We start from the raw sequence: 27106 nt of genomic DNA on the forward strand, positions 1-27106 counted from the left end.
ATATTAAAAAAATATATCCCAAACTACAAACCTGACAAGAGAAAGCCGCCCACCAAAAGTCTCAGACCAGGCAAGGAGGGCATTAATCAGAGATGCAACAAAGATACCAAAGACAAAACTGAAATAGCTGCAATGATCCAAAACAGAGATGGGAGTATCTGTGCACAGGAGCACTTTGAGTCATACACTCCACAGAGTAGGGCTTTATGGAAGAGTGGCCAGAAAAAGTCACTGCTTAAGAAAACACATTTGGAGTTTGCCCAACAGCATGTGGCAGACTCTACAAACACATGGAATTCTCTGATCAGATGAGACTAAAATTGATCTTTTTGGCTATCATAGGAAATGTCATGTGTGCCACGAACCCAACACCCTGAGAACACCATCCCTACAGTGAAGCATGGTAATGGCAGCATCATGCTGTGGGGATGTTTTTCATCGGCAAGGACAGGAAAAGTGGTCAGGATTGAAGGAAAGATGGATGGCATGAAATGCAGGGCAATTCTGGAGGAAAACCTGTTTGAGTCAGCCAGAGGTTTGAGACTGCAATGAAGGTTCACGTTCTAACAGGACAATGACCCTAAACATACTGCTAAAGCTACACTTGAGTGGTTTAAAGGGAAACATTTAAATGTCTTGGAATAGCCTAATCCAGGAGTTTTCAAAGTGTGGGAGAGTCAGACCCCCCTCAGAGAGCAAATAAACAACAGTGCCCCCTTACAATTTTTGTTGTTGCTATACTTAATGTTCCATTCATATTTTTAAATAATGGGTGTTGTACACATTTTTTTTACACATTTTAAACATCTGTGCTTTTTGAAAACATCTTTTTTACACATTTAAAACATATGAGCTTTTTTAAAACCTCTTTTTTACACATTTTAAACATCTGTGCTTTTTTAAAACATTTTTTACAGATTTTAAACATCTGTGCTTTTAAAAAAACATCTTGTTTTACACATTTTAAACATCTCATAGCATCGTTAGCGAGCACCTCTTGGCAGACAACACACTGTGGCAGTGGAGCATCTTCAGTTCCAGTCCATGAAAATCCAAACTTTAAAAAATCATGGTCATACTTCCTTCTTTTTTTTTGTTTGGCCCAGACTCTGTCTCCTCACTCACTGTAGCTTTAGGTACTAAAAATCAATCCATTTTGTCTCTGGCAAAGGCTAGCTGAAGTTCGCTAAATGCCCACAATCGTAACTTATTTTGGTTTATTTTTCCTCATGTTGCGCCCCCCCCGAAGAACTCTGGCGCCCCCAGGGGAGGCGCGCCCCACACTTTGAAAAGCCCTGGCCTAATCAAAGCCCAGAACTCAATCCAATTGAAAATTTGTGGCATAAATTGAAGATTGCTGTACACCAACGCAACCCATCTAACTTGGAGTTGGAGCAGTTTTGCCTTGAGGAGTGGGCAAAAATCCCAGTGGCCAGATGTGCTAAGCTAATAGAGACACACCCCAAGAGACTTCCAGCTGTAATTGCAGCAAAAGGTGGCTCTAAAAGTGTCAAAAAAAAGAAAAAAAAATTTCTTCACCTTTAAAGTGGTCGGCATGTTGTGTAAATCAAATGGTGCTAGCCCTCCAAAAATCTATTTTAATTCCAGCTTGTAATGCAAAACACACACACACACACACACACACACACACACACACACACACACACAGACACACACACACACACACACACACACACACACACACACACAGCAGTAAATCTAAATGTTAGATATTTAGAGTTCGGTTTCTGTACATCAGTAGGCTTAAGGTTATTGGATCTATATTTGGGTCCATGACCTTGTTTTAGGTGGTGATTATTCTAATATTTTCATGCGAATATTTATTGAAACTCACAATCCCAATGCATCATGTTATCAGTGAAGTCCACTGACCAGTTGCCACATTCAAATAATCAGTTGATTTTTGCAAAATTTTAAATACATTAAACTTATTTTAGATGAAAATTCTGAAAGACCACAGCATCCTGAGTGCCGGTCCCAAGCCTGGACAGATTGGGGAGGTTTGTGTCAGTGCATTAAAACAAGAAGCTTGGGGGTTAAATTAAAACCAGTTTGTAAATATATATTGCTTAAATTTCTGTGTTCTGTAAAATGGGGAAAAATGCATGATTTTATGCTGATTTTAAATATGATCATTCTGTGCTACTTCTTTTTAGAAAAATATAATTATTTTACATTTGTTTTAAGCCTTTATTGCATTAACAGGTTTAGTTTCATAAAAGATAACTTTGCTAATTCTTCTGTTCATTGTGTTGTGTTTTCAGCTATGGGCTGGGAGTTCACATGAACTGACAATCCAGGAGGAGACCAATAAAGAAACAAGTGTATGTATTTGTTAATATCTTTATCTCACAATGTGCTGAGACTCACAAATGAAAAAAAAAAATAATAATCATCATCATCATGTTACTTTGAGTGTTACAAAACCCATTATGAAGTGACTTTCTTTCTAAGGAGCGTGTGCTCATTCGATCCAAGAGGAGATGGGTGCTGTCTACTTTTGAACTGGAGGAGGAAGATCCTGGGCCTTTTCCTAGGACATTTACAACGGTATCACTTTACACACATTGTCCCTCATTTATCAACCTACAGTACCAGTCAAAACTTTGTACACACCTATTCAATGCTTTTTCTTTCATGTCTAAAATGATGGACTGTCATTTCTCTTTACTTAGTTGAGTGGTTCTTGACAAAATATGGATTACTGCAGTTGTGGAATAGGGTCATTTACTGTATTTTTATTATGGAATGTTTGATAAACACATTATGAAGGCAAGAAATTCCACTCATTAACTTTTGATAAGGCACACCTGTTAATTGAAAAGCTTTCCAGGTGACTACTTCATGAAGCTGGTTAAGATAATGCCAATAGTGTGCAAAGCATCATCAAAGTAAATGGTGACTACTTTGAAGAATCTAAAATATGAAACATATTTTTACTGCTTTTTGGTAACACATAATTCCATACATGGTAACGTTTATGGTAATGTTCCTACCTTTTTAAGCGAGCAACTTGTTCTAAATAGCTATGCCAACAAAAGACGCACGTGCTATGCTGATCTTAATCTACGCTGCCCGAAATACAGAAGGGAGACAGAAGGCGGGCGCACGTTTTCTGTTTCTGCTACCCGCCTTTGGAATACTCTCCCTCTCTCTACAAGGCGAATTGAACAGCTTATGCCCTTTAAGGAATCTCTCAGAGAGCGGGCGTTTTCTGAGCAGCGTCTTTTATATCATTTTTTAATATAATTTTATAATAATTTGTTTCTTATTTATATCTATTAATATGATTATCATATTGTTTTTATTGTAATTTAGTGTAAATAGTTTTTATAGTTTATATTGTATACATTTATTTTAGGGAGGGCCACAAGTTTATTAGCATTGCTATTCAGTGCTACCCTCATTATAAATAAAGTCTCTCTCTCTCTCTCTCTCTCTCTCTCTCTCGTTATATATGTAATTTCTTAGGTTTTATGTCTTCAGTTTTATTCTACATTGTTGAAAATAGTCAAAATATAGAAAAAACTATGAAGGAGTAGGTGTGTCCAACTTTTCACTGGTACTGTATATATTAATGGATTTATTCATAAATCTTTTATACAAGAAATGTGTTATTCATTAAATACCAATTTCAGAAGGGGGAAAAATTGTATCCTACTTGTCTGATGGATTTTCCCAGACAACCAGACAAAGAAACATACAGCAAGCTCTATCCTTGGACGTCTTCTTCATTTCTGCCTCACATACTGTATCTGCTTCAAATCAAAAATCTAAAATAAATTTATATTCATCAATTTAAACCTAATGTTCACAAGTAGGCTAGGTGCACATTGCTTGTAATATTTATAGGTATGGAATAGTCAAGGTCACAAGTGGGGTACTTACAGTTTTGGGATTTGTATATAAATTTCTGTAAAAGCAGAATAGTGTTAAGGGGAATAATGTTATGTAGTATGATGAACTGGATCCTGCAGTGACATCTGGATTGGGAAAATAGACTGCTTTTTTTTTTAAGTAAAAGATGTCATTACCTAGAAAACCCAGATATTGACATCAAGTTGTGTGAAACACAAAACCTGGTGGTTGTTAGATTGTGAAGTAAATTTCCTGTTTCTTGAAGGGGAAGAGACGCAAGCAGGTGTAAAATTTAGAGAGGAAATTTTTATTAAAGAAGCTTCATTTATGTACATTGGTATTGTCCTCTCTTCCTGAGTGTTAAAAAACACACAACCGCTGGTTTCTCATAATGACAAAAAACACCTCTCATAAAATTTAAACCATAGATGTCACTTTGGACACAAACACATACCATTTTTCTCCGTCAGGCAGAGAATTACACCAGGCCTGAAATAATAAAGAGTTAAGGAACCCTTAATCATTCTTAACTCCCCCCATTTGATTAAATAAGCAATTAATAATCAAATGAAAGATACTGCAGGTCATTCATACCTACTGCTGTCAGACTGTATAACACCCACAACTTGTAATGTAGCACCAATAACCTGTTTGTCATTATATTTGCACTACTTCACCACTACTACCTCTGCCATCTCTCATCAATGCAGTTATGTGCAGTAATATAGGTCTTAAACTATTTTTATACATACTTATATATTAGTGCATCTCAAAAAATTAGAATACCATGAAAAAGTTCCTTTTTGTCATAATTTAATTCAAAAAGGTAAACTTTCATATATTCTATATTCATTACATGTAAAGTGAAATATTTATACAGGCATGTCGCACAGTCCCATGCTAATCAGAATCAAGTTTATTGCTAAATACATTCTCACATATAAGGAATTTGCTTTGGTGTTTGGTCTGTGAACAGTTAAAATCGAAGAATTTAGCAAAGACAAAAGTAGCTATACACGGAGGCCTCCATCGGTCATAGTTGACTATGGGCACGTCGCATCAGTTGCGGTTGGAGCATCTTCGGCGGTGGCTGAAGAGCCCGGTCCTGGACTGGCAGGCACGGTTGCAGATGCCACAGACAAAGTTGGCATGGGTGCATGGGGTCATACACCTCTCTTTCCTTTGGGCCCACTTGTCCTCAGCAGCATTAGCAAGCTTTTCTTCACCAAGCTTGGTTTGCTGTTTCACTGCACCCCTCCAATTGCTGCAGTTAGCCGCCCGCTCTTCCCAGGAGTTTATGTCGATGTCCAAAGCCTTCGGGTCCCTCTTGCAGACATCCTTGTATCGCAGTTGGGGGTGGCCAGTATTCCTTTTGCCAGCCATGAGTTCACCATAAAGGATGTCCTTTGGTATGCAGTCATCCTCCATGCGCTTTCTGTGACCCAGTCAAAGCAGGTGGCGTTGCCTGAGGAGGGTAACCATGCTTGGGAGACCAGCTTGAGACACGACCTCGGTGTTTGGCACCTTATCTTGCTAGCTGATGTTCAGAATTCAGCGAAGGCAGTGTAGGTGAAAGGAGTTCAGTTTCTTCTCCTGCTTCGCATATGTGGTCCATGTCTCACTGCCACATAGTAGTGTACTCAGGACACAGGCATTGTATACTGCCATTTTAGTTTTTGTGGACAGCTTAGGGTTCTCCCAGACACAATAGGTGAGGCGGGCAAGAGTTGTTGCTGCTTTTCCAATGCGCTTGTTGACCTCTTCATCCAAAGACAAATTGTCTGTGATGGTGGAGCCCAGGTAAGTGAACTGATGGATGACTTCTAGTTCGTAGTCATTGATGGAGATGGAAGGTGGGGCTGCAACATCTTGACCCATCACGTTTGTCTTCTTAAGGCTGATGGTGAGTCCTTGCATGCCTGTGAGAACTGAGACATGAGTGCCTGAAGCTGCTCCTGTGTGTGGGTTGCCACTGCGGCATCATCAGCAAACAGCAGGTCTCTGATGAGGGTTCCTCTCACTTTGGTCTTGGCTCTCAACCTGGCCAGGTTGAACAGTTTTCCATCTGACCTTGTGTGAAGGAAGATGCCTTCTGTCGCTCTGCCAAAGGTATGGCGTAAGAGCATGGCAAAGATGATTCCGAAAAGCGTCAGCGCTAGAACGCAGCCTTGCTTAACTCTGCTGCATATGTAGAAGCTCTTGGAGCAGTTGCTATTTAACTGCATGGTCCCTTTCGTATTGTCATGGAATGAGACAGTCATGCTCAGCAGCTTTGGTGGGCAGCCTATCTTGTGCAGTATCTGAAAGAGGCCCTCTCTACTGACAAAAGTAGTTATATACATAGAATAAAAAATAGAAGAATCTGAAATATACACGTTTGAAAGTGAACATATTTAAGGGGTATGTGCATGAGTGGTTGAAGTCCAAGCTATACATTATGTCTGGAATGTGCAAAAATAGGTCACATGATGAAGATGGAGAAGAAGCATGATAAGAATGTGTGTGTTGGGTTCACCCAGAAAGAGACCCCGATTCCTTCATGGGCCTTCCCCTCGGATCCGAGGACGAATCAACAGGTCGAGAAAAACAGACAGGGAACCAGAGGTTTCACATGCCAGTTTATTCGCACAGTCACTTCATCAAAATGAAAACATTCTTGAAAACATCTTATAGTGTCTCTGTGTTTATGTTTTGTCTTCGTGTGTGTGTGTGTGTGTGTGTGTGTGTGTGTGTGATGGGTGTGCGTCTATGTAGAAGTGTGTAATGATCTTGAATCAATCATAATATAATAACATATTTCTGCTGACAGTAAGGTACAGATAGATATCAGAGTCTTGGCTTATGATCAATATTATGGTTAATATTCATGGAATAGCATGGAATGTCTAAACACGGATAATGTCTAGTCTACAGAGTCTATTCAGAGAAGGTCAAAGACACTAGTTTGCACAGAAAGGATCTTAATAATTAGCATAATTTCTTAACACAAATGTGTTAAGTCAGTAAATTACATCTTGATTTCATCAACATAAACAAAATAACAAATAAAAATATGTCTTTAATAATGCTAAAACAAAGAACGTTATAAGAAAATAAACATAAAAAATAAGAACAACTTAAACATAAGAACAATGAGAATATGTCCGAAAGAGAGAGAACAATTAAACAACTAACAGGATTAAACTCATAACTAAATTAGGTTAATGCTTTTAAACTAAAAACCCTTAGAATCATAAGATCTTAACTATAATTATAATGTCATTATGAAACTAATCTAAAACTATAAAACTAATATTAATCACGGAATGCATTCATTAATTACAGGATCCAAATCACTACCATAGTATATTTCAAGCTTTTAAGAAGCTATAACCTAAGTTTCAACTAAATGAATTAACATAAACATGAACTTTAATTCTACCATTTCAGAGTGTGTGTGAGTCGATCTGACACCAAAACAGACCTTGGTGAATCCTTCAGACATTTCTCTGTTCAAAATACACATTCATATCAAAAAATAAACAAAATGTTCCCAAACAATGTCCAGCCAAGACATAAGGTCGTTTCAACTAATATAATTTTGACACAGAATAATTCGCTGAATTCTTGACCAAGAATTAATACTTAACTAAACTTATATATATCTACATATATCTTGATTTAACCTACATATAATAAAATTTGACCCAACAATCCCCCCCTTTAATACTAATCACAGTATTAACTAGATTTTAATTAGATTAGTGTTACACCCTAGCAGGACGATAATATACATTGTTTTCTCTATGCAGGGGTTTGCGGGTAAGACTATTTATCATCTTATGCATTCTGTCCATCAAGCATCTCAAAATGCAAGGTCCCAGGAAAATAAACAAAAGAAAAATCACCACTACAGGGATACACATAGAAAGAATAGCAGACCAATTACCAAACAGTCTAGAAAACCACACCCACCCTGCCGTATCCCCATGTTCATCATGTTCTAGTTGTTGAGCAATCTGTCTCATTTGATGTACGGCTGCACCTATTTCACCATCCGGGTTATCATTAGTAGGAATAAAAGTGCAACAGCTGTCTCCAATCATAGCACAAACACCCCCCTTTTCTGCTAACAAAATATCAAGGGCCATACGATTTTGAGTAGTCATTAGCCGCAGGACGGTTAACTCAGTCCTAATACCATCGACAGCTTTAATGGTTTCATTAACAAAGCTGGCTAAGCGATAATGTGTTAATTCTACATTCTTCCATGGATCAGCTACACCAAAATGAGGAAACATTGATGTCCAAAACCTGTGCCACCTAGTAGTAAGATGATGTTCCAAGGGTGGAAAATTATGAATGACATCTCGTTTTGGGCGAGGAGCAGAGAGAGAATGGATAGCAGTGATAGCGTTTTTGAGTTGTATGGGAGCGCAAATGCCTGACCATTTGATAGGAAACGAAACAAGGAGATTACTATTACAGTAGTACCAGTACCAGTTTAATGCTAATTTAACACCAGGATAATTATTAGGGTGTGGTGGAACACAATTAGGATGAGCCCTACATGTATTCTTGATATATCCAATACTGTTGAGTGTACAATCAGTTAACAGAGGGTTACATCGACATGAATTCGGGACCCAGCGAGGACATGGAGAGGTGGCGGAATTCTGATCATATATCTGCTTACATTGAGACTTAGGAATGTGTCCTAAATAAATGTTACTTTTTTGAGAGTAATTCATTCTAAAACTGTGAGGGAAAGTGAAATTAGAAGGCATATCTACTTTCAGAGTAGTGAGAATGGAATCTTGCAATATAATGTCGGGGGTGCCATGTGCTAAAGAAGTCTGGTTTAACCTTGCTACCACAGAAGGGTGAGGAGAGTAATCACAGAAAGGGCCCCAAAATTTAAAAGGTTGGCCTTTTGGCCCCCAGGCATAATATAAAGCTTCAGAGCATAACGGCAAAGGTGGGCGTGTAATAATAGTAGAAGACGGCATCAAATGACATACATAACAACTTTCATTTGTGTGAGCCCGTTCAGTCCAGTTAGCGAATTGCCAGAAGATGTTGTCTCGAGGTCCAGCTCCAGCGGGTAACCCTGCTCCGAGCAATAAGAGAATAGTCACGAGGGCTCGGGCGGGTAACCCTGCCCCGAGCAGAGATGAAGCAGCCATGAAAGCTCGGGCGGGTAGCCCTGCCCCAAGCAGTGATGTGGTCCTGAAGGCTTGGGCAGGTAACCCTGCCCCGAGCAATGATGAAGTCACGAAACCCGCAATGTGGACCATCATGGTTGTAGTGAGGTGGTTCCAAACAGTTCACGGGTGGTTCCAAACTGGGCGCGAGATCTCTTCCCCTTTTCGTTCACAACGTCTCGCAGGCAGTAACTGATTCTCAGTCAGCCAGAGTTTGCACAACTCAGTCAGCGTTTGCACACAGGTCAAATCTATATAGAGCACAGAGAGAGGAAGAGAGAGAGAGAGAGACAGACTGGATAGGGACACAAAAAGCGTTAATAGCAAACTGATTATTGTAACACAACTTTGTTATGGAGCCTTCTTCAGTCGGGTGGCATGGATCCACTGTGGAAAAAGGTCAGTTAAGACAGCAGTACGAGTAATGGCGACTATTTCTGCAGGCTCACTATATCTAGGTTCTCCCAATTGTCCAAATCATTTAAAAAGTCGCACCAGCACCTTGTCTCCCACTTGGAAGGGGGTGTGTGTTTGCGGATGGTGGAAATGATATTGTACTATTGACCTTAGTACAAATTTCATGCAATTTATTGATAAGGGCTGCAGAATACTCATCCATATGTGTCTTCAAATCAGAGGTACCCAGAGCCGGAGTCCCCTTTCTCCAGGGGACTGGGAATGGTCGCCCAAAAATGATCTCGTAGGGGGAATAGCCGCCGAGACTAGGTTTCGATGTCATGCGAATTTCAGCCAGTGTGGCTGGCAATAGGTCTATCCAATTTTTGGAACCTGTGGTCTGCATAGCCTTAGTTAGTTTGTCTTTCAATGTTCGATTAGTATGTTCTACGATACCAGAAGATTGAGGATGGTACGGAATGTGAAAACGCCAGTTTAGTGAGAGATACTTACACAGGTCTTGTGTGACCTTTGAGGCGAAAGGGGTACCTTTGTCTGAGTTTATGGAATCGGGAACCCCATAACAAGGTATTATTTCTTTTGCCAGCGTACGAGTCACTACCTTTGCATTCTCTCTAGAACATGGAAAGGCTTCTACCCATTTAGAGAATTTATCCACAATCACCAGGAGATATTTAAACAGCCCACAGGGAGGCATGTGTGTGAAGTCAATTTGCCATTCTAGGAATGGAGATGTAGGTATGGGTAAACACTCGTGTTTCGTGACTGCTTTGGAGTGATTGTTTTGTGCGCAGATGAGGCATCTCTCGAGAATTGAATCCACCAAACTGTTTAGATTGGCTACACAGAAAAGTTTGTTCATGTCCCCCTTCACCCCCCTTCGTGCATGGTGTGTCATGCCATGAAATTCATGCACGAGGAAGGGAAGGCAATGTGATGGAAGACAAAGGTGGCCATCCTGACTGTACCATAGGCCATCCGAGGTGACATAAGCGTCTTGTAGCTGCCAAAAGGCAGAATCATTTGGAGAAGCTGAAGCCTGTAAAGAGATAAGGTCTAAATCTGGGATCAGGCTACTAGCAAGACAAGATGTGTTACATGATGAAGGGTCTAGACCAGGAGACATGACACCAGAAGCAGCAGCAAGTTTTGCCATATGATCAGCAAGAGAATTACCCATGCGTTCATGGGTGTTTCCCGAGGCATGCGCTTTAGTCTTAACTATGGCGAGTGACCTAGGGAGATGACAAGAATCAATAAGGTTTTGTACTAAGGTAGAGTGTGAAATGGGCTTCCCATCTGCGGCGTGGAAGCCCCGTGACTGCCAAATCTTCCCAAAATCATGAGCCACCCCAAAGGCATAACGAGAGTCTGTGTAGATTGTGACGTCCTTGCCCTGAGACAAAATACAAATACGCATTAGTGCATACAACTTGGCTGCCTGAGCGGAAGAGAACGGGAGAGCATAGGCCTCGTGTACAATGTCAGGCAGGGAACACACAGAATAGCCACAGAGGAAAACACCATCTGAAGGTTTAGAACAAGAACCATCAACAAAGAGTACTTCCCCCGTCTCCAGAGGGCTGGAGGAAAGATCAGGCCTGATACTGGTAGTATGCAAGATTTCAGATAGACAATCATGATCGGTGTCCTCTAAGGTGTCGCCCTGAGAGTTAAGAAGGCGTGCGAGAGCGTGACCTACAGTATTAGAGGATGTGGCACGAATTTCGAGATTGTCAGTAGAGAAGAGAATGGTTTCATATCTGGAGCGTCGCTGCGCAGTCATATGTTGAGTCTGTAAATTTTGCAATACCTGTTTAACTTGATGTGACGAGTGCAAGATCAGTGGGTGAGACAAAACCAATTTTTCTGCATCTGAAACCATCATAGCACAGGCGGCGACAGCTCTTAGACATGCAGGCAAGCCTTGAGCAACAGTGTCTAATGTTTTAGATAAGAACGCACACGGACGAATCCTCCCCCCATGCTCCTGAGCCAAAACATCAGACACCGTACCTTGTTGTTCACAAGCGTAGAGATGAAAGGGCTTTGAATAGTCAGGTAAACCCAGAGCTGGGGCGGAGCAGAGAGCGCTTTTGAAGGAGTGATAAGTGTTAATCATAGTGTCAGTCCAGGTCAAAGGATGTCGCTGTGGATCTTGATGAGAGATTGCAGAACGGAGAATCTTGTCATATGAGGAGCAGTCAGGGATCCATTGTCTGCAATAGTTGATAAGACCCAAAAAAGACATGAGTGCATGCTTAGTGGCAGGGCGTTTTGTGTCTAGAATCGCCTGCACCCGATCAGCTGACAGCTTACGACAACCTTGTGAAAGTTCAAAGCCCAGATACTTAACAGTGTCCTTGCAGAACTGGAGCTTGGTTCTGGAAACCTTGAAACCCTTTTGCGCCAGATGTTGGAGCAGGCGCAATGATGCGTCTTGGCAGATTTCCGGTGACTCAGCAGATATCAGAAGATCATCTGCATATGTCAGGATCACAGAGTCCTGGGGGAGGGAGAGGTCACAAAGTGCGTTACGAATTACAGCTGAAAACACAGCTGGAGAATCAATAAAACCTTGTGGTAGGCGTGTCCAAGTATACTGCTTCCGTCTGTGCGTGAACGCAAACAAAGGCTGTGTGTTTTCTCCAACTGGAATGCTGAAAAAAGCAGAGCAGAGATCAATGACGGAGAAACAGCAATGATCAGCAGGAACTTGTGATATTACAGAGGAAACGTCAGGTACAATGGGTGCTACAGGAACAATCAGTTCATTAATCTTACGCAAGTCCTGCGTAAAACTCCAGGTACCGTCCAAGCTTGGGCACGGGGTTGACAGGTGTATTGTACAGGCTAGTACACTCTCTCACCACGCCTTGTTCAAGGAGAGACTGTAAGATAACATCAATTCCTTTGACTTTGTCCTCAGAGAGAGGATACTGGTTAACATAGACAGGGAGCAGGTGTTTCAGCTTAACTTCATAAGGAACACAATGAACTAGGCCTACCTCATCCTTCTGTTCAGCCCAAAGAGAGGAGGGGATTTCAGCCAAAGCCGTAGAAGGGTCAGTAGAGGAAATAACAGGGTTTACAGAAGTCATGCAAACAGCAGAGATATTTGGCACAGTCACGTGTGAAGAAAGATAAGATAAAGCAGGAGGCAGCGAGTCAGGAGTGCAAATAGTCATCTTGGATCCCTGAAACGAAATGGATAAATGTAACAGACTCATTAGATCCCGCCCCATTAAGTTAAAAGGACACTGTGACATCAATACAAAAGAGTGATGTTTACGAAGTGCTGGGTCAGCAGGACAGGTTACCAGTAATGGAGGAGTGCAAGGGGAAGAAAAAGGGACCCCATCAATTCCCACAGAGCGAACAGTTTTGTTAGACATCGGACCCTCGTATGACTTTCCCACCGAGGACATTGTAGCACCAGTGTCAATTAAAAAAGGGAGCACCTCTCCATTCACAGCTAATTCCACAACAGGCAGATCACTAGCTAGATAAGAGTCGAAAGAACAATGTAGCATCACGGGGTCACAGCTCTGTAGGCAGCTCTATGCTCGATATGGGCCTACGCTTGCCATAGGAGCAGGCAAAGCAAGAGGAGGAGGGGGAGGAGGAGGAAGAGCACGCTGAAGATTAGAAGAAGAAGAAGGGGATCTTTGCCTTGTCCTGTCTTCATCTGCCCTTTTCTTTCTACACTCATGTTTCCAATGTCCTTCTTTACCACAATAATAGGACAATCTATCACCAGGGAATCCCTTATTCCCCGCCCTGCCTTGTGGATCACCCCAATTCCGCTGTGAGTAACCACTAGCAACGGAAATGCAGGCCACCTGCTTAGTTTCCAAAAGATCATCTCCCTCCAAAATTCAAATTTTCTCCCCTAGAGCTCTCACTATCATATTACTCCGGTCACTCAAATGATGTTTCAAAACCTTCTGTACATCAGGACGACAATTATTCAGAAATGTCGAAATAAAGAGAGGATTGCTTTGCTGCTGATTCAGTGGCATATTTCCCAAACAAGTCCACGTCTCGCTAAAGTGTGTCAAAAACTTTGAAGTGAGTTCAGCCTTCTCCTGTTTACAATTAGTAACCTGTGAAAGATCATGGCTAGCCTGTCTTCGTGAGAGCAGATAACGTGTCAATTGGTCCTTTAATTCTGCCATAGCTCTATCAGTCTCTTTCCAGTAAAAATCACATGTTTAGTAGTGGTTTGGCCGTCTTCTTCTACCTTTGTTTCAATCACTTCATATTCATCATTCTCAGGACCTAAGCAGGGCACCGCAGCCAGCAATGCAGTTTCATCATATCTATCACTGAGAACAGCATGCATGATAAAATGATAATCTGCACCAACCAGTTGTTTATGCCTGCACATTCTTACGAGCATGTCTACAAAGTTGAGTGGGTTGTTTATCGAAGGCAACAACTTAATAATATCTTTTAATTCTGATGCCGAAGGCGGATTGATCTTGAATCCTTTTCCTCTTCGCGCCCACACACAAGCTGTATTTATTTCGTCGTGAGAATCTGTATTAGAACCGTTCATCTCGTTTCTTCTTCCTCTCATTACAGTTTTTCTTCTAGCGCCTGTATTATGAGATACGCTAGGAACGTTATCAGCAGGACATGAAGTGTTCGCCGGTGTATCTACAGGAATGTTTCTTGCTCCCTCGGATATCAGCGGGGAAACAGAGGCTATGGATCTAGATAAAGCAGGTTTTACCTCTTCATTACGCTTAGGATGTGGTATTGAATTCTTTTGCTCTTTAATTCCATGAAAATCATCCCATATTGGCTTCATTTTAATCCACTCTAAATAACCTTTGGTCATGTAATCATAATCCCATTCTGGGTTGCCAAATCCTTCATATATCTGTTTATGTGCCGAAACGAGATACTCTGGTTTAAAAGTTCCTGCACGAGGATAAATTAACCGAGACTGAAATTGTTTTTCTGACCACTCGGCTAAAAGGTCTAACCAAGGAGTAGTATAGAGTTCTAAATCACATCGATTCATCCAATCCCGTGGAGTGTCTTCAGAATCGGGTCTGAGTACCTCCTTACTACAGATACCCCCCATAATGGCTGCACGAAGGAATCAAAGATTAAAAGTGCGCTCTTCCCATGACAGCTCTTTCACTTCACGAGGGTCACCGTCCCGTAAACAAATTACGAGGTTTACCAGTCTTCCCGTGGCTCTACCAAGCCCCGTCATGTCCCTTAAACAAGAGTCTAAAGAGTCTACGAGGTTCCCCAAAACATCCCGTGCCTCTACACGAGGTTTACCAAGAACATAACCTGAATTATAAACAACTGGGTCTCTTTTCTTTTTTTGAAATTACTACCAACCAGGTGGAAGTCTAACCAATCAATTATAAATTAAAATTTAAATAATTTACTCACCTGGTTGGCAGTATCGCACTTCTGACACCAAATTGTTGGGTTCACCCAGAAAGAGACCCCGATTCCTTCGTGGGCCTTCCCCTCGGATCCGAGGACGAGTCAACAGGTCGAGAAAAACAGACAGGGAACCAGAGGTTTCACATGCCAGTTAATTCGCACAGTCACTTCGTCAAAATGAAAACACTCTTGAAAATGTCTTATAGTGTCTCTGTGTTTATGTTTTGTCTCCATGTGTGTGTGTGTGTGTGTGTGTGTGTGTGTGATGGGTGTGCATCTATGTAGAAGTGTGTAATGATCTTGAATCAATCATAATATAATAACATATTTCTGCTGACAGTAAGGTACAGATAGATATCAGAGTCTCGGCTTATGATCAATATTATGGTTAATATTCATGGAATAGCATGGAATGTCTAAACACGGATAATGTCTAGTCTACGGAGTCTACTCAGAGAAGGTCAAAGACACTAGTTTGCACAGAAAGGATCTTAATAATTAACAATTTCTTAACACATAAATGTGTGTTAAGTCAGTAAATTACATCTTGATTTCATCAACATAAACAAAATAACAAATAACAATATGTCTTTAATAATGCTAAAACAAAGAATGTTATAAGAAAAACATAAAAAATAAGAACAACTTAAACATAAGAACAATGAGAATATGTCTGAAAGAGAGAGAACGATTAAACAACTAACAGGATTAAACTCATAACTAAATTAGGTTAATGCTTTTAAACTAAAAACCCTTAGAATCATAAGATCTTAACTATAATTATAATGTCATTATGAAACTAATCTAAAACTATAAAACTAACATTAATCACGGAATGCATTCATTAATTACGGGATCCAAATCACTACCATAGTATATTTCAAGCTTTTAAGAAGCTATAACCTAAGTTTCAACTAAATGAATTAACATAAACATGAACTTTAATTCTACCATTTCAGAGTGTGTGTGAGTCGATCTGACACCAAAACAGACCTTGGTGAATCCTTCAGACATTTCTCTGTTCAAAATACACATTCATATCAAAAAATAAACAAAATGTTCCCAAACAATGTCCAGCCAAGACATAAGGTTGTTTCAACTAATATAATTTTGACACAGAATAATTCGCTGAATTCTTGACCAAGAATTAATACTTAACTAAACTTACATATATCTACATATATCTTGATTTAACCTACATATAATAAAATTTGACCCAACAGTGTGAGAGGAAGATGTGTGTGTAATAGGCTAAGTCAATAACCAAGCTGTACAGTATATGCTGGAATGTGCAATAAAGGTTCACAGAATGGAGATGACCTTGAAATGTGCAAAATGGCAGTTCAGAGACAAAGTGAATTGACCCTCTGGGATCGGAGGGTATTTTCTGGCACTCTAATGATTTTGGCATGCTCTAATTTTGTCAATTTCAATAAATTGATGCAGTATTTTCAAAGTCATATGACTTTTTTGTGTTCAGCTCAAGTTCAGCTACAATATCATCTATGTAGCATGTATGGTAGCAGCCACTGAATTTTTCCCATTCCAGCCGCACGCCATGCGATTGCCATGCGACTGCCGTGCAGTTCCCAGCTGAATGCCAGGGGGCTGCCATGCATGGCTCAGACCCCCTCCCTCTCCTATTTTAATTCTAAACACGCCCATTCATTCGATTCCACGGTGTCGCCATTAGATGGCGCTTCTCTCATAAAAAAACATTACTTGAAATGTTGTGTGAAGCTGTTGTACTGCACTTTATTCTGTGGTTTTTTTGATGATTTTATGGATTAAAAACATTGAGATGATGAACCATCTGAAAGTCTTTTTTTGGGGGGTACATCTTACCTTCTCCGAATAAGTAATGGTTACTAAGTGATATTAATTACCTTTGATTAGTAATTATCAGGTATTACCTACTAGCAAACAAGAGATAATTTTACCCAATTTCAGTGAGAAAATAGCTGTTGAATAGATACATAAATGTGAGGCAAATATTACCCAATTTATTTAAGTATTTCATAGCTTTTTATTTCAGTTATTTTATACTCAATATATGGAATGAAATCTACCCCAAACAAGTCAATGCAAATTGTTACCTCAGATTTATTGGGTAAATTCTATACCGTAGGTTACTTTTTTCAGTGTGCACTGTAAGAAGTGATTTTGGAGAGGGGTAAATATAATCTAAGCAAACCAGATAAAATTTACCCGATTATTGCAGTCAGCCAAGGAATATTTAGGAATTATTGCAGTCAGCCAGGGAACTCTCGGACTGCCATCTTCCTCTCTCCGGCTGTTATGGTAGTTTAGTGAGCTACGGTATACCGTAAAACAGGCTCATTACTTGAAATGTTGTGTGAAGCTGTTGTACTGCACTTTATTTTGTGTTTTTTGATCATTTGGTGCATCATTGCTGCATATAAACAAGGCAGTTCAGTTATTTGTTGTATAAATGCACCTGGACTGCAGATTTGGTCAGTCCAGAAACAACATTTGAAGCTGTTAGTTAGTGAGTTATAAACCAGGTTCATTACTTGAAATGTTGTGTGAAGCTGTTGTACTGCACTTTATTCTGTGGGGTTTTTTTGATGATTTTATGGATTAAAAACATTGAGATGATGAACCATCTGAAAGTCTTTTTTTTTGGGGGGGGGGTACATCTTACCTTTTCTGAATAAGTAATGGTTACTACCGTAAGTGATATTAATTACCTTTGATTAGTAATTATCAGGTATTACCTACTAGCAAACAAGAGATAATTTTACCCAATTTCAATGAGAAAGTAGCTGTTGAATAGATACATAAATGTGAGGTAAATTTTACCCAATTTAAGTATTTCATAGCTTTTTATTTCAGTTATTTTATACTCAATATATGGAATTAAATCTACCCCAAGCAAGTCAATGCAAATTGTTACCTCAGATTTATTGGGTAAATTCTATATGGTAGGTTAATTTTTTCAGTGCAGGAGCAGGCAAAACTGCGTGTCTTGGTAGTCTGGTGGTTACTGCACATGTCTTGTACCGGTAACTCCTGAAACATGGTTTGATTCTTGCCTTGCGTTTTTCACCCTCTCTCCTCTCTCCCTGTTTTCTGCCAACCTCTATACCAGCTACTGTTAAACAAAGGCAAACTCGCTCAAAAATAAATACTTTAAAAAAAGTGACTCTTGCAATGAAGCACTGTGAACTTTTTAGTGTTACATGTAGGTCCTGCTTTCCAATAGGCTAGACAATATTAAATAGTGGCAATGTTGGGATGACTGAAAACAGACTTTTTTTTTGCTTATAAGACTTTACTAACTACTGAAATCTATGACAAGTTGAATGTAGCCACTGATTACTGTTTCATGAAGTAGGCCAGTGATTCTCAAACTGTGGTACGCGTACCACTAGTGGTACGCGGGCTCCATTCTAGTGGTACGCCAAAGAATCACTTAATTAAATATAAATAAAATTTAAAAAAATAAAAATAAAACGTGAAATACTATCCATAATATCTGAATGGATGAAAATATCTTATCAACCGATGACAAGAAAATGAAAGGAGATACAAATTAAGTTAATAATTTAAAAAAGTTTGCAAGTGCTTCTGGGTAGCCATACGTAGCGTACGTACGCATTCCCGCCGGTTCCGCTGACAGACGGTTATCCGCCATTGGTAGACCAGGCTGTGATGGGAAAAGGTGGAGGTGGCTTTGCTAATTATGACGAGTACGACAAAATTATTGTCGTGGCTTAAATCCGCGAATGGGAGCGTGGATCAGGAGAGAGGGAGAACTGAAGAGGACGTGTGTGAGCCGAGCGCAGATGCTAACGACAGTGGCAAAACCAGCCCCAGAACTGCTAGCAAACGGCAGAAACCAGTGAGGAGGAAGTCTGACGAAAAATACATAAAACTGGGATTCATTTGGAGCGGGACAGAGGAGCTGCCCAGGCCGCAGTGTGTTGTATGCGGGGACGTTCTGAGCAATGAGTCCATGAAACCATCGCATCTCAAACGGCATCTTACAACCAAACACACAGCACTAAAGGACAAACCAATGGATTTTTTTTTTTATGAAAACGTGATGAACTGAAGCAGTCCAAGTCCACCATTCTGTCCTATGGTACACCCGTAGCCAAAGCACAGGAAGCTTCATATCGTGCAGCCTCCTGATCGCCAGAGCCGGTAAGCCGCACACAATCGAGGAACTGCTGTGTTTGCCATTAGCCAGAGAGATGACACGTATCATGTGTGGAGAGAAAGCTGCCAGAGAGTTAAACTTGGTGCCGCTTTCAAATGACACCGTGTCAAGGAGAATAAATGACATGGCTGACGGTGTTAAAAAGACACTGATTGAGCGCATTAAGAACAGTAGATATTTTACCATACAGCTTGATGAGAATACAGATGTTGCAGATTTGGCCAATTTATTTGATTCATTATTTAAGTACAGTGTTTTATTTTCCTATATTTAAACACAGTGTTACTGTTCAAAGTACTGTGTGTAATGTTACAGTGGCCAACAATATTAAATATACTTGTTAAATAAAACCTCCGCCTTGTTTTTAATGAATACTTAGGCCTGCTACGCTACTGTATTTTAATGTTGGTCATTATGGTGGTACTTGGAGAGCCAAGTATTTTCTGAGGTGGTACTTGGTGAAAAAAGTTTGAGAACCACTGAAGTAGGCCTTATAGGGCACGCTAAACAACATGCTTGTGATGAAAGTACCGTATAGCTTAATTGTTTGAATCAGTGTATCATTCGTTCTTTCTATTTTCAAATGGCAATCTAAAAATGAAAAAGTGACTGGTTATTTTGTTAGTTTTTATTTTAACACAAAAAATGAAAAAATGACTTTTTTCATATTTTTTTATACGAGCCTAAAATTGAAATGAAAAACAAGTCATTTTTTTCATTTTTTGATTGCCAATTAAAAATGGAAAGAACGAATGATACACAATCTGTGTATCATTCGTTCTTTCTTTTTTTTCAGTAATATGCAATGACTCGGCCAGGCCCTTTCTTTAGTGTAATAAGAGACAGTAGAGAGGTTCATGCCATTTGTCTATTTTTATTAAAATGTACCAGTACAGTGTAATCACAAAACAGTATCGTATTTGAACCGACAAGAGACAGTTACCGTATCATTTCCCACTATGCCCTCCTTTGTTCCTAATAACAGATTTATCACATTTAATTATTAACAATTATAAGTAGTCACTGACCACTAGGTTCATAGGGGGGAGAGGACGCTGGCGTTGTCTGTTCGCCGCTTCTCCGCCTGAGATCTTTTGGAATAGCCTGCTCGCACAGTTTTTTAAAAAAAAAACTAACAAAAAAACCACTTTGATGACAATCCAGCGATCTATCTGTGCTATTTTTAAGCTTGAGCTATTTTTTGATGTTTATGCTTTCTACGAGCCTAAAGCACCAATTTTTCGGGACCCTGAAGCATACGTTTTCACCCTCTCTTTGACCAGTGGGGAAGCCAGGTGGCTAAGCACCTACCTGTTTCAGACGACTTCCAGCTGTCAACTTGCTCCGATTGGAAAAGGGCTCCTTTTGACTCGTAGGATCCAGCTATCCTTCTGATATCCAGCTATCCAGCGTAGGATCCAGCTATCCTTTTGCTGATGGCGGGCGGCTGCCAAGCTGTTCCTGGGTTCATAGATCCAACAACCAAACAACCAAACGCCATAACGCCTTGGCGGACAACTTTCTACCTGCCGCCACCGATCCAGTACACGACACTAACGTCGGCAGGCTAGCGCCTCTCCTGGGTCAGCATGGCGCTTAGCTACTCCAGCTCACAACTTCGGCAACTTCGGCCAAAGTCACGCCTGGACTTAACATCCCCATCATCAACGAGCTTGGACTCCTTCGCCGCCCTCGCTACACCCATAGGGGCTCCAGTCGAAAGTTTGTTTTCCACAAACAGTCAAGCAGCTCTGCAACAAACATTCCAGCTCTCTGGTCTTCTGGCGCACATCTAACGCGTCATCAGAGCACTGTTGCCTCAGCTGCAAATAACAATGGGAATATCGCAAGATCTCTGCATTCCAGCTTGGGATATCCCAGATCTCGTGGAGTGGATTTTATTGTCCTGCGACCTGTTCAGAGAGTCATTCCACAGTCTCTGGTCAAAATCGAACTTTTTAACAGTCAATCCATAAAGAATAAATCCTCATTAATTGAAGAACATGTCAGGGAGAGAGGACTTGACTTCATGTGCCTAACAGAAACCTGGCACCAGCCAGAGGACTACTCTGCCCTCAATGAAGCCTGTCCCCCGGGCTACAGTTATCTGGAGGCAGCTCACAGCACCGGCCGTGGTGGTGGCCTTGTTGTCATTTTCCGACAGGGCTTGGAATTGACCCCCATCACACTGCCTGTAACATCCTCCTGTGAGTGTCTTGCATTTAAATGCAAGCCACCATTTCCCATGACTGTTCTCCTTATTTACCGGCCCCCAAAACCAAACTCTGCCTTCATTCCAGAAATGTCTGATCTCCTTACAACATTCTGCACTACGTCTGCAAATACGATAATCCTGGGAGATATAAACATACATGTTGATGTTCCTTCTCGTCAACCTGCAGCCGATTTCCTTCAGCTGCTTGACTCATTGAACTTACATTAGCATGTTGATGTCCCCACACACTCCAGAGGGCACACACTTGATTTGGTTATCTCAAACTCTGCTCCTATCAGTAACCTACAGGTTTATGATCTTGGTGTATCAGATCACATGGTTATATCAATGGAGCTGCCTTTCCCCTCTCCTCACACCAAATCAAAGCGGCAGATGCAGTTCAGAAAACTGAAAGGCATTAACCAGGATGCCCTGGCCTTGGATCTTCAACGTGTCTCTTCTAGCTTCACTCTCTCCCCCTCTGTTGTTGACTCTGTGGATTTTTACAACCAGTCCTTGAGCAGCCTCCTGGACCTCCATTCACCTCTAACATCCAGGTCAGTCTCCTTCACGCGCTCAGCCCCCTGGTACAATGGTGAGTTGCGAAAAATGAAGATGGCTGGGCGTGCTCTTGAGCGGCAGCTCAAAGCCTCTGGACTGACTGTCCACAAACAGGCGTACAGGGAACACAGGAGGGCATACACAGAAGCTTTGAGGGATGCGCGGTCCAAGTTCTACTCCTCCATCATCAATAACAGCCCTGGTAATTCCAAACAACTTTTCTCAACAATAAATCACCTTCTCAAGCCCCCCTCATCCTCCCATTCTGAGACCACTGAGGAGAGGTGCAACATGCACATGAACTTCTTCAGGCAAAAAGTTCACAACATCCGGTTACACCTCTCTGCCACTGTTGTCCTACCCCTGCAAACTGATGACTCCTCGCCGACGACTGTCTAGCCCCTCTGCTCATTCTCAGAAGCCACACAGGAAGAAGTGGAGCGCATCATCACAAAAATGAAGCCATCCACCTGTGCTCTGGACCCCTTCCCCTCAGCTCTGCTGAAGGCCAACATCTTTGCCGTATCCCCTCTCATCACTAACATCATAAACCACTCCCTCATGGATGGCCATGTCCCTTCTGCACTAAAAACTGCTGTCATCAGACCCCTGTTGAAAAAACCCACCCTTGATCCAGATGTCCTCTCCCACTACCGGCCGATCTCCAATCTTCCATTCCTGTCAAAAGTGTTGGAAAAAACAGTTGCAGCTCAACTCCATAATCACCTCAAACACAATAACCTGTTCGAGAAGTTTCAGTCTGGCTTCCGCCCTGGCCATAGCACAGAGACAGCTCTGGTCAGGGTCACAAATGATCTCCTGATGACGGCAGACGCTGGCTTCACCTCCCTACTCATCCTCCTGGATCTGACAGCTGCTTTTGACACTGTCGACCACAGCATCCTCCTTCACCACCTGCAACACATCATTGGACTCTTGGACACTGTACACAACTGGTTCACCTCCTACCTGACAGACAGAACTGAACACGTAGCACTGGGCAGGGCAAAATCACACTCGCACACAGTCACTTGTGGTGTCCCCCAGGGTTCGGTGTTGGGCCCCACACTCTTCACCATCTACATGCTCCCCCTTGGACATATCATCACCAGACATGGTATCTCCTTCCATTGCTACGCCGACGACACCCAGCTCTACCTCAGGACAACCCCCACCTCATCTGTTCCCCAGCCAACATCCAACCTGGCCACCTGTCTGGAGGAGATTGAGGCGTGGATGAGACACAACTTTCTACAACTAAACAGCTCCAAAACAGAAGCAATACTGGTTGGCACTCCTCATCAGCTTCGCTCTTCCACTATCACCAGCATCTCCTTCTCTGGCCAAAACATTCCCCTATCCACAGCTGTCACTAACCTGGGTGTTAAAATGGACTCACACCTCACCTTTGACACCCACATCAAACATCTCTGTAAGACAGCCTTCTATCATCTCAGAAACATAGCCAAACTCCATCCTTTACTCAGCCTGGGAGATGCAGAGAAGCTCGTCCACGCCTTTGTCTCCTCCAGACTAGACTACTGTAATGCACTCCTCATCGGGATACCTGGCAAGAACATCCAGAGGCTTCAATACATCCAGAACTCTGCTGCCAGGATCCTGATGAGGGTGCGCAAACATGAACACATTACCCCCATTCTAAAAAACCTTCACTGGCTCCCGGTCCATTTCAGAATCCAGTACAAGGTCTCACTTCTCACCCACCAGTGCATAAATGGAAATGCCCCCCACTACCTACAAGAACTCCTCACCCCCCAGGTCAACACACGCTCCCTCCGGTCCACAAACACAAATACCCTCCACGTACCCAGAACCAAACTACACAGCATGGGTGACAGGGCCTTTTCCTGTGCTGCTCCAAGGCTGTGGAACGCCCTCACTGACCATCTGAGGGCCCCACAGCCTACAGAAACTTTTAAAAGACACTTAAAAACACATCTTTTTAAATTGGCCTACTGTTAATCTTGTTCCTTCTTTTCATTTTTATTTTATTGCCTCTGCTTTTTTTAGTGCAACACTTTTTTATTGCAACTCTTTTTTTAATTTCCCTTTTTATCTATTTTTTGTAGCACTTTGAGATTTTAACAATAGAAAGTGCATTATAAATAAAATTTATTATTATTATTATAATAATAAATCAATATAAAACCCCAACATCTACAGAAGATTTTCAACAAATAGGGGGCAGGGAAGCTCGCACACAGCAGCAAGTGATCTGTGATGAGATGATTTTGAGAAGCAAAAAAAAAAAAAAAATGCTCAACACCAGCAAATGTGGATTAAAGCAGAAAATTTCGTTAGGTAAAATCATTTTAGAAATTTTAGACATCATTACATTCTTGTTTTTTTCAATAAAAATAATATTTTTTAACTCTATAATGCTTAGTTACATGCCGGGGCTCTGTCAGTCATTGATAGCCCAACTAATCACAGCGCTGTGGTTCTTTTCCTGATCCTTGGCATTGTTTTTTTTCTTTCTTTGTTGATAATGTGCTATCATATATGATAAACACGATTCATTAAAAGGCCCAGAGATTTTCACTTCTGCTGCATGCCCCCTCCTCTCTGCAAAAATTGTGTATTCCTCTCAAGGTGCTGTCTCCATTGTATTGTGAACAGCCACTCCACCCCCACTGAGGTTGCGATTCATGAATGGTAATTTGGTTTTAGGTTACACCCCAATTTCAATGACAATTTACTCTGCCAAGCTCACAATGTCAGAGAACAGAGGACTGGAATTAGTGCCCCAAAAACCACAATTTCAGCTTGGAAAAACTACAGATGGTATAACTTCAGGAAGAAAATAAGCATTTATTTCACACTAAGAAAAGCAGGCTCACTACACATGGACGCTATACAAAGCACAGAAATGTAGCATAGAAGTTGTCCCATCTAGTAGTTTCCACATTCCCATGGTGAGTCTTTCCTATGGTACATTTGCCACAGGTGGATTTGCGGCAGCATACACAAAGTTCAGTGCTTCTGTTATTATTGCAGGGTATGCCCACCTGGCACTGTGTCTTTTTCTTCTGAGAAACTTTCATCTCATGCTGCTGTTTGTGTTCTTCCCCTTGTGCCTTTTCCTGCAAAAGCCTGTTTTGAAGTTCCTCTGCAAGCTCCAGCATGAACAATTGGCGACTTTCTTTGGATCCTGTACATACTGTGTACAAGATGTGCATTTGTGACAGCCATGTCAAGCAGGTTGTAAAACACAGCCATGGGCCATCTCCGTGTTCCTGCATGCACCGAGTAGTTGCGTAATTTCTGGTCCATGATATCAACGCTGCATTTGAAATGGTTGTAATCAACAACAGTGTTTGGTTTTTGTTTTTGGGTGTCCACAATTTCCACTTTCTGATGCATGGTGCTCAGAAGACAAACAGATTTCTTTTTTTGTTGCAAACACCATCAGCAAGGCACTTCCAGATGTGAACACCTGTGTGGAGTACAACTGGCGCCCCGAGGTTTCCTTTGCAGGTGCTGGTAGCTCCTGACAATTTTTGTTGATGGTGCCAAGCAGAGTTGTTTTTCGTTGAAGAAGCCTGTTAGCCAAAGACAGAGAGGTGAAGAAATTATCCATAGTTACAGTCCTTCCCTGGTCCATATGGTAAATAGTTCCATCAATTACAAAACAACATTCCCTGATAGCCTCTCTCCCGTTGGACAAGTGGGATCTTTTCCCAAGTAAGGGATGGCATTACACATGTATTTTATGTCCAGATCTGCTGCAATCCAAAACTTGATTCCAAACTTGTCAGGGTTGGATGTGATGTACTGCAGAAAGGGACAACAAACCTTTGGAGGAAATAACTGCTCATGCATGGTAACATGTTGCCCTGGACTGTAGGACGACACACAATTCTGAACAAACTCCTGCCAGATGTCTGAAATTGCTGCAAATTTGTCCGTTTGTATGCGCTCCTTGCGGGTGTCCTTGTTGTCGAAGCGAAGGTACTGCTTTATTTCAAGAAAGCGGTTACAGGGCATTATGGCTTTGATATCTGGGTTGCCGAATCTATTGGTCCACATGAGTCGCATGGCACCAATGTAGCCCTTGGCAGCCCTTCGAAAAAGGATTGCGAGGAACGTCATCAGCTCGAAGACACTCATCTGCCAGCTGGGATTTGTTCTATGGCCCTCCTGTGCAGTCTCTGATGGCCAACAACATGCTGATATCCAACAAATACAGGAAGCTTTGAAGGCGACTCGTGAGTTTGCGTGTTGCAAACTCTGTTGGCCCTCCAGATCCACTGAATGCTGTCTGTGGAGTTTCATGAGCAGAAAAGTCTCCAATTTTGTGGTGGAACCACACAGTGCCATCTTTTGCCTTCTCTGTGGATCCAGGTGTTATGCCCACATCTGCAACTTTTTTGTTTTATTACAAGGGGGGTTGATGTGCGTTGTGTCTTCTTCCTCATCTGATGTGACCTCTGTGTCTGAACTGTTCTGCTCAATCACATACTTGGGTTAGGGTTTCCAGAAAGATCCACGTCCTGGCCTAGGCCAAGGCCGTGTTGTGCACTGTCCTTCCCAAGCCCCATCCTCAATGCTCCACAAGTGCCTGGTCAGTACCCCCATGTTATATTTGGGTTATTATTCCATTATTATTTGAGGCTAGGTTTTGGGCTAGGGGCTAAGGCTAGGGGTTGGGTTAGGGGTGAGCTCAGGTTGGGGTTAGATTCAGGATTTGGGGTTAGGGTTAGAACTGATCCTTCTTGGTTGCCTTGGTTGTGACATTGTGAAGTCTGGTTAGGGTTAGAAACAAAGAGGCTAAAGAGGGTAACACAATAATTAGGCTTCTTTACACAACAATGGGAGGCAGGTAATGGTACGTTAGACTTATTCACAAATTTGGGGGGGATTTCATTGCAGACTAAAGTCTGCACTTTGGGCCTTCTAGTGTTAAAAATATGCTGTTAACTCAAAACACTTCTTATTCATTGCAAAACATTTATTTCAGCGCTGTATACAGGTATTGAGCACACAATGTGACCACTTTTATGCGGTAGCCTAATAATAATAGAACAACCCGAAAATTGCAGGGTAACCCCAGACCTGGTGCAAGTGATGCGCTACTGGCAAAAGAGCCAGCGACGTATGAAAAAACCCCACACCTTGAACCAAATACATATTATTTTCAGCACGCTGCTCCACCAGTCTGTAATGGTATTTTTCATATGATTACATTACAGTGTAAATGTGGTCTTGAGAAAAAAAAAACATGTTTGC

General features: G+C 41.5%; 1 protein-coding gene across 6 annotated transcripts in view; it reads left to right on the forward strand.

The window, feature by feature from the left end:
- Positions 1-27106, forward strand: part of LOC132897201 (cadherin-like protein 26) — a 186686-nt gene that overhangs the window by 19421 nt on the left and 140159 nt on the right. For all 6 annotated transcript variants that reach the window (XM_060938643.1, XM_060938644.1, XM_060938642.1 and 3 more), the window contains exons 2-3: positions 2286-2345; positions 2476-2571. In XM_060938643.1, coding sequence (XP_060794626.1) covers positions 2286-2345; positions 2476-2571 — 156 coding nt within the window. The remainder of the gene's footprint in view (positions 1-2285; positions 2346-2475; positions 2572-27106) is intronic.

This window comes from Neoarius graeffei, chromosome 13 (genome assembly GCF_027579695.1).
Source record: "Neoarius graeffei isolate fNeoGra1 chromosome 13, fNeoGra1.pri, whole genome shotgun sequence".
Lineage (NCBI taxonomy): Eukaryota > Metazoa > Chordata > Actinopteri > Siluriformes > Ariidae > Neoarius > Neoarius graeffei.